At 38.7% G+C, this 8,590-nt stretch overlaps 1 protein-coding gene across 4 annotated transcripts in view; it reads left to right on the plus strand.

The window, feature by feature from the left end:
* The window catches only part of APAF1 (apoptotic peptidase activating factor 1), a 68,045-nt gene that overhangs the window by 31,119 nt on the left and 28,336 nt on the right, over window positions 1-8,590 (plus strand). For all 4 annotated transcript variants that reach the window (XM_019545095.1, XM_019545098.1, XM_019545097.1 and 1 more), the window contains 5 exons: window positions 806-919; window positions 2,559-2,743; window positions 3,701-3,824; window positions 6,244-6,369; window positions 7,296-7,427. In XM_019545095.1, the coding sequence (XP_019400640.1) occupies window positions 806-919; window positions 2,559-2,743; window positions 3,701-3,824; window positions 6,244-6,369; window positions 7,296-7,427 (681 nt within the window). The remainder of the gene's footprint in view (window positions 1-805; window positions 920-2,558; window positions 2,744-3,700; window positions 3,825-6,243; window positions 6,370-7,295; window positions 7,428-8,590) is intronic.

Below are 8,590 nucleotides of genomic sequence, written 5' to 3' on the forward strand. Positions count from 1 at the left end.
GGGGGCGCAGCGGGCTTCACCCGCGCGTCTCTCACCGCTCCGGAGCCTAACTGAGTTTTTTTCCCCTGTTTGGTGGGCCCTTTTAAACATGTGCACTTTACTGCGGAGTAGACTGATATGCTCCACAGTAAAGCTTCACCATCTACATGTGCACAGGTATTAAGGTGTAATTAATTATCTCTGCCATAAGATAGTACTGCCTGCCTCCTAGCTATGCACTTTAACATCCTTGCGCCTCAGCCAGCTCTTCCATTGTCTGACACTGCCGCTTGGAACCTGGGGCTGAACCTCTAGTTCCCTGCCATCCCGGGACTGCTCCACCCTGGCTCAAACTGCTGCAGTCTTGCATGCCTGGGAGCAGATGACTTGGGCACAAACTGCACCAGAGTTTATTATGTTGCCTTAATGGCACATGTAGATGCACCCAGTATGGTCAGCTTCTTATATGTAGTAAACCTGTTGTTCATCTGCACTCTTTATAAGTACTTACAGATTGTGATTGAAGAGTCCACTTTAAGGATTTTAAATGCTGTCTCCTGTTTGTGCAATTGAACTAAAGCCTATTTTTACCCTGCAGCCCCTAGCCTCAATTTTTCCAGACATACGTTTTATATCCTTTATGACATCTCATAACGGTTTCATTCGTTGATCATTCTTATGGAAATTCATACCTGTGAAACAGCAGTTTTCAAAGCTCATGATGACTGCTGTTTTTTCTATACACATTTAAAATCAGTGCTAGACACAGTGCTTATATCTATCCAATAAAGTTTTCTCTGTTTTTCTTAAACTTTTTTCTTTACAGGAATTGTGTGATCTCATGTTTTCTCTAGATTGGATTAAAGCCAAAACAGAATTAGTAGGACCTGCCCATCTGATTCATGAATATGTAGAATACAGTCATATACTGGATCAAAAGGTATGATGCTATAAATTAAATGACTAATATGTTTAATATTCTCTAACCAGACTTCATGTTCATAGTATTAAAATAATGATGCATTTAGAAGTAAAAGGAAAGAGTGAACTCTGACGTCATCTTAAAGTAAAAGCTGTAGTTTGGGGATCAGAAAATTAATCCATGGACACCACGGTCTACATGTAGATGCTGATTTAGTGTTTTCAGTACCTGCATGGGTTTTTTTTTCTCTTTTCAGTCTTAAAACTGAATATTGTAATTATACAAGGCTAAAAAATCTTGAGTAATTATTGTATTTACTCAAGTCCAATACAAGGGTGTCCCATCCCATTGAATGCACACTTTGTCAGGATGATTTGACCCCAGCAGTCTTTCCTGCCCAGAGCAGTGGGGGCTGGATCCAGTGATTTCACAAGGCCCCTTCCAGCCGTAAAATTCTGTGAATATGTCCTGTCTCGTCCCCCGTGTGTCCGCTATCAAGATGAAACAAGTAGCTGCTGCAGCCTCGGCTACAGGGCTGTGTAGTAGCAGGGGGGAGAGGATGAAGAGCGCAACGAGGGTGGCACCCAGTAGAAACCATGTGAAGGAGTGGGGTTTTAGGGAGGGAGACCTGTTTGGGGCGGGAGGGGAGGAGGGGGCATGTAGGGGAGACTGCATGATAGGGGAGCATGAGTAGGGGTGACCTGTGGTGTGTGGCTCAGCGTGAGCACAGAGGAAGCAATGCAGCCTGCCTCTCCCTCTGCTACTTAATTTCTGCTCTGTCTCCAACCTGAATTGACCCAGGCTGGCTTGGAGCTACCACTGTTGCCTCTGCATGGCCAGGCTGGGGACAGGGCTACTGCTGACTGCGCTAGAGCTGCTTCATAAAGTAGTCAGTAAGGGATTTAAGGAATAGGCAACAGGTGGGCAAGTGGCTGAGGGTAGGGGGATGGGCAGCAGCGTGGACAAGTGGTGGGAGCAGGGCAGGCAGTAGGGTGCACAAGTGGCTGTGGGGCAGGCAGGATGGAGGAGGCGGGTGCAGGCAGAAGAAGGGAAAAGTGGTGGGGGTCTGGCCACCTGCCCCCTACCGCTACTTTATCTGCTGCAGCAGTGGTGGTGGGGAGGGGATTTAAGATATGCTGCCTCCCCTCCCCCCACCCCCAAAAAATAATTGTATTCTGTACATGGACATTTGTCATTTCCCGTTCCCCTAATTTATAGTATTTCATGTTTAGAATCTAATTATTGAGGGGTTGTCTTAAATTCAAAGTCATCTTGGATTTGGGTAAATATGGTATTAAACAACACTCTGGAAGAGTGCTTGAAGTTCCTTAATCCTGATGGAACATACTTTTATCTTTGCTGTCATTAGCCCTATTTACCTCAATAATACTGCTTTCAGATAAGGGTGCTATTTAACGTGAGTAATTATTGTAGTATCTGGGCATTTATTGAGGAGAAATTCATCTAACATGCACCTTATGAAATAAAATCTGACCTGACCCAACCCTTAAACGTTCCTTTCAAGGAAGACTAAATATAAACCATGTTTCTGAAAGAGTAACAGAATAATACATATTGGAAGAGACCATTGATTTTTATTTATTTACTTATTTATTTTTTCCTATTCTGGAGATATTAAAACCTCTCTTTCATACAGAACAGCCTAGCACGTGGGAACTTTCAGAAATTTCTCTCTTTAAATGGACACCTCCTTGGCCGACAGCCATTTCCTGATATTCTACAATTAGGGCTTTGTCAACCAGAAACCTCAGAAGTATATCAACAAGCGAAACTAAAGGCACAACGGGAAGTTGATAAAGGAGCATTTTATGTGGAATGGATGTAAGTAGACACTGTCAACCAACCCCACTAACAGCCTGGGATTGGGGCCCCAGGGGCCTGTGCCTCATCTGCCCAGTCCCTTGTGCTGGGATTGAGGTGCCAGGGCCTACATCACCTCTGTCTGGCCCTGTGTCCTAGGTATTGGAGCCTGTGGCCCTGTGCTGCCTCTGCCTGGCCCTGTGTATTGGGTTTGGATTCATGGGGCTATGTGCTGCCTTTCGTTGGCCATGCTAGAATTGGGCCCTGTGCTGCCCTGCACACCAAATGTAGCGTGCAGGGCCATAATCAAGTAATCCCCACTGATGTTAAGATCTCATTTTACTTAACTGTTCAGATTTCAACCTATCCTTTCTTTATTTGTACTACTGGCATTTCAAAAGTACTAATTAATTTTTATTATTTTTATTAATGTGTTTCTACTTAAATTTTTTTCAAATCTTTTTTTTTTTTGTTTCCCTACATCTCAAAGATTTTTTGGAAAAACTCTTGGTAAATCTGGTAAAAATGCATCTTATAAAAATAAAGCTTAGCCTATTGATTCAGACACTTCAGTCTCAAACAATGAAAAATAAAACCTTTTTTCTGTCTTTGTATCTGGATCTGTGAGTCAGCTGTAGGACATATAACCATATTGGCTGAACATCTGAGACGGATCTCATGTGTTGGTTAAACCATCTCTGTAAAATAAATTATGCCCAAGAAACATGAAGAGTTTAAGTTGTTGTCAAAGGGCAAAGGTCCCACTGAGACTACCAGCCCATTGCCGTGCCCTGATTAACGTGGCAGTTTTTTCAATAAATATGCCATATTCCATATAATCAGCACTCTGAATTACTTGTTACCTACTTACAGCTGAGCTTTACTAGGGACAGTCCTCAGTACAAGTCTAGAGCAAATACTAAGATAGGATTACTTGATTGTTCTAAAATCACTGATTATTACCTTCCTGTGTTATAGAAATAAAGGCATGAAAAACCTCTCCCGTTTGGTTGTCCGACCACACACAGATGCAGTTTACCATGCCTGCTTTTCCCAGGATGGACAGAAAATAGCTTCTTGTGGAGCTGACAGAACAGTGCAGGTAAAATACGCAGACTCAAGTAAAACTGAAATGCATGTCTCTGGCCACCTAATGCTAAGATTTTTCTGGGTTTGTTCTTGTTATTTGACTTTATTATGCAAAAGTGCTAGGAAACGAGAACTCTTCAGAGGGAAAATAATTTAAAGTCATATAGTTAAGTTTTTAATTATACGTGACTGTATTGCTTGTGTTTATAGAATCACTTTTTATCCGGATGTGTACGGGGTTTGTCTTCTAAATACTATTGCATCCTGTATGCATACTGGACTGTTTCTGTTGATATAGACCTTGTAGCCTGATGTAACTCTACCGACAGGCGCACAAAACACATTTTTCTGTATTCCTTTGTGACAAATTATGCTGCAGTTAACCTTGACTTTTCCACAGACCTGAAAAATTGTTTGTCAGTGTTAAAAACAGCCAGTACCAGTCGTCATATGGAAACAGTAAAACTGTGTGTGTGTGTGCATGCCTGCGCGTGTGTGTATAGTTGCACACACACACACACCCCCCTTTATGTTACTTTTATCATTCTTGTGTGAATAATCTGTCAATGTAGTGCTAGTGGGGGAAAATGAGTTTCAGAAATTGGAGATGTCAATATAATGAAAAGTGGGATTTAAAGAGAAGGCTTGCAGTTAGAAGCTGGCTGAGGGAAAGTGACTGATGCCAATTTGCCAGCAGTCTGCCTGGAGGGTGCCAGCCATCTCTCAAGAATGCTAGCAAGTCAGCCAACCAGTAATCCAGTTAAGGTATCCATATTACAGACAGCCCAAGGTAAGTGTAAAGAGTGTGTTTTTTGCAAGCCTATTGTAGTATTTTGACTGCTTAGCAAGTTGAATACTATTTGTTAGTGGCTTTTTTTAGTTTCTAGTTATACACTGTTCATTTGGATATTTAATGTTTGTTGCTGTTTTCATTTGCTGGCTGCTACACAATTTTGCTGACATCCCATTCAGATTATTTCTGATGGATGTACTTTTTATTCTGCTTTGCTGAAGTTATTGTGATGTACGTCTCTACTTAATGGTCTCATTATTAAGACCAAAGGTTTTTCTTAAAATGGAAGGAAATGTAGCAGCATATGGTTTGGAAAAGCCTTTTTTAAAAGGACCCTGTATTTTTAATGATTGTATTTCTTAATAAAAAAAAAAACTTTTATGTTTAAACTTTGCGTTACCAAAATTTTTCCTAATAAATGCCTGGAAATGTATCACTCTTCAGATATTCTCACCCTGTCACTATGTATATATCTTGCCTGTTACCAAAGCAGTCAGTAATCTTTATGTTAAGGAAAATCTGATTTTGCAGAATTTATTGCAGATTTTATGTTTTACTGCCCCTTTAGAATATTCAGGATGATCTTTTTGGGTTTGTTTTTTTTTAGGTAATCAGTTTTATTATTGTTATTACTTCCTTGTAGAGCTGAATGGGAATAAAAGCACAAACACATTTTAAAATTACATTACCTTTGATTCAGTTCAAATCTCAAGCAGTATTTGAACAATTTAAATATCGGTAGCTCAGGGAGGAAGGGTTTAATGAACTCATGCTTAAATTCTGCTATCTTAAAAGTCAATCTGAAAATATTCCCTCTACTCCTCTATTTCCTTTTTTCCATTTTGGAGTCAGAAGAAACCAGGACAGTAATATTTATTATATAAGACTTTGAAGTATCTCCCTACTTTCTTGTTTTTCTCAGATTAAGAACTTTTCTAGCAGTAAATAGTATTTACATCCAGGTAATCTCATTACTTGGATGTAAGTAACTGTAGAATTCCTAATTCTAATGTATTAAATGCCTATAAACAAAGTTTGTCACATGAAGGAGAAAAAGGCAAATTACTACTCACACTCAGCCCACATTTTTCACTTTAGGGTTTAAAATAACAATATTATTACTTGACACCTAAGTGTTTGTTTTCCTTAATGTCTTAAAAAAATTAATATTAAGTAATGGAGAGTGTGACTAGGCACTTGGTCTAAGAGAGTTAAGGTTTTGTTTTTTTTTCCCCAGTGTGCTCATCACCATAACACGTATTGTGTTGCTGACTAACTTGTTTATATTAACTCTAAATCATGGTCTCTGACAATATTTTAAAGGTTAATTTTATCCTATAGAGTCTCCTTTTTAACTATTCGTGACATTTTTATAGTTCAGTTAGTCTTTGCTCTAAAGTCCAAGTTTGAAAAAGTAGATATTGAAAATTCGGAGGTTACTTTTAAATAAAGTTAGGAACACACTACAAGATAAATTAAATTTTGGCTGTAACTATTGGTTAATTTGCTGTTTTAATATTCCTAAATATTTGAACTGCAGAACATGGCAATTTTTTACCTTACATGGTACAGTATTACATTTATTTCAAAGCATGTTTGGTATAAGATTTCAGAATCGTATTATATTTTGCTTACATAGGTGTTTAAAGCAGAAACTGGAGAGAAACTTCAGAGTATAGAAGCTCACGATGATGAAGTACTTTATTGCGCTCTATCTCCAGATGGTAGATTCTTAGCAACTTGTTCAGCAGATAACAAAGCCAAGGTAAGGAAATGGTCCTCTGACACCTTTTCACCATAGAACAAGGAGGTTTTATTTCTAAACTCTAACAAATTCCAGGTGATTCAATTTTTAAGAGAATTTTCATTGAGGTCTAATCTATCTAGAAAGTAAGCTTTGTAGTTGTTGTTTTTAATTTAACTTATCTTGGAAAATAAGATGTGCATCAAACATAGAAAATAAAACTAATTGTAGCATTTACTATTTTAGTCAAGTGTCAGAGTCTGGGTGGATATTTTGAGATAAAATGGTAGGAACATACTTGTATTTACAGTATGTCATGCCATAATAATTTATGCTTGTTGCCTCTATTGTTTCACTTGGATAACAAGCCAAAAAAAAAGCTTGTTTTAGCTTGCTGCTTTGGCATTTGGTATTTCTGTATTATAATAAAGCATTAAGAAATCCCAATTTACTTCTTATTCTCATACTAAATAAGGATATTTTCCTCGCATCACCTCAATTTTTCAAACATTTAGACCAGGTCCAGGTTCTCCAAGACATGGAGCCCAGGACCAAGTTCTGGCAAGAATGATTTCATATTAATTGGTTGTAAGCATCCTGTTAAGTTTTTATAATTTCACCTTTTCCTTTTCCCCTCTCCTCTTTTTCCCTTCCTTTTCCCCTTTTCCTCCTTTCCGTTTTCTTTTTTTTTTTTAACATGACCATTCTTGTCATTTTAAAAGGATCCTGTATCTCCTTATTTTAGTCAGTTTTACATTCCCTCCCTGCCCCACCTCCCCCAGCTGTGATGGAAAGATTGTTAATTATATTGTTGCAAATGGATGAAAAGTGCACTTAGTCCAACTTAGATTGAAAGATGTTCCATGATAGTTTTTATTTAGGAATGTACTTTTCTGAAAGTAAATAAATGAATTCCAAAATCTGTTTTTTAAATTACTCGTGTTTAGATCTGGTGTTTAAGAACAGGCCAGAGTATATATGACTGTGAGGAACATACAGAGCAGGTCAACTGTTGCCATTTTAACAGTGGAAATAATAAGCTTCTCCTGACCACCTGCTCAAATGACAGTTTGCTCAAGGTAAGTAGAAAATGCAGTGTTTTATTTTGCTTACAATGAAAAACATTGCTGGGTTTTTTTTGTGTGCGTGCTCTTTTCAAACACCACAGACCAAATATTTTGCTTCCATAAACTAGTAGACAAGGCAAAAATGAATAACAGTATATGAAAGGAAGGGTAGAGGGCAGTTTTTTGAAAGGTAGGTAAAATTGCTAGAAGTATGTTTTAACCAAGGATAATGACATTTAGAAGAGCATAAAGACTGCTTTTTCATTATTATTATTATCTTGTCCTTAATTGCTGGGGTAAGAAATTGAAAGTTGTGACTAATGGGAAAAATGAAAAAGGAGTCACCAGTTACAAGGGGCATGGCTAAAAGAAAATGAGTTGAATGGTAGGAGAGGAAAAGATTACTTAGATCTTTTAGGCTCTGAGGAGGAACTGAGTTGGGGGTAGATTGGGTTAGATTAGCGTTAGTTATATTAAAAAGGAGTTGACTGATTAACAGTGGAATTAGGGACGTTGGGAGCTAGTCTGCAGTTAGTAAAAGTTTTTAATAGATTGGAGTTCTTGGCCAATCAAACCTGTGTTTAAAAGTTAGGAGAAAAATGCAGTCTTTGAGAATACACTGATACCTGGCCATTCTAGAAAATATACTTGAAAAGGGTCTTGCGATAGAAGAGTGGAACACGTTAGAACAATAGATCACCTGTACATGAAGTTGGTAATTAAAATTTTGCAAGGTAGGATTTTTATGTGAAAGGTAACAGAGCGTGTCTCCATTGTAGCAATCACGTGAATTTTTTTAGAGTGTGCTAAACATCCCTCAGGGGTGTAGGTTGTAGTTGTGTTGGTCTAAGGACATTTCATAGATTTCATAGACATTAGGGCTGGAAGGGACCTTGGAAGATCATCGAGTCCAGCCCCCTGCCCAAAGGGCAGGAAGTCAGTTGGGGTCATAGGATCCCAGCAAGATAAGCATCCAATTTGCTCTTGAAGATGTTCAATGGAGGTGCTTGAACCACCTCCGATGGCAGGCAGTTCCAGACGTTGGGGACTCGGACAGTAAAGAAATTCTTCCTTATGTCCAACCTCAAATGGTCTTGCAGTAGTTTATAACTGTTCGACTTCGTCATCCCTTGGGGTGCTCTGGTGAACAAACGTTCCCCCAGATCCTGGTGGTC

This window comes from Crocodylus porosus, unplaced genomic scaffold, assembly GCF_001723895.1.
Source record: "Crocodylus porosus isolate Cpor-Errol unplaced genomic scaffold, CroPor_comp1, whole genome shotgun sequence".
Lineage (NCBI taxonomy): Eukaryota > Metazoa > Chordata > Crocodylia > Crocodylidae > Crocodylus > Crocodylus porosus.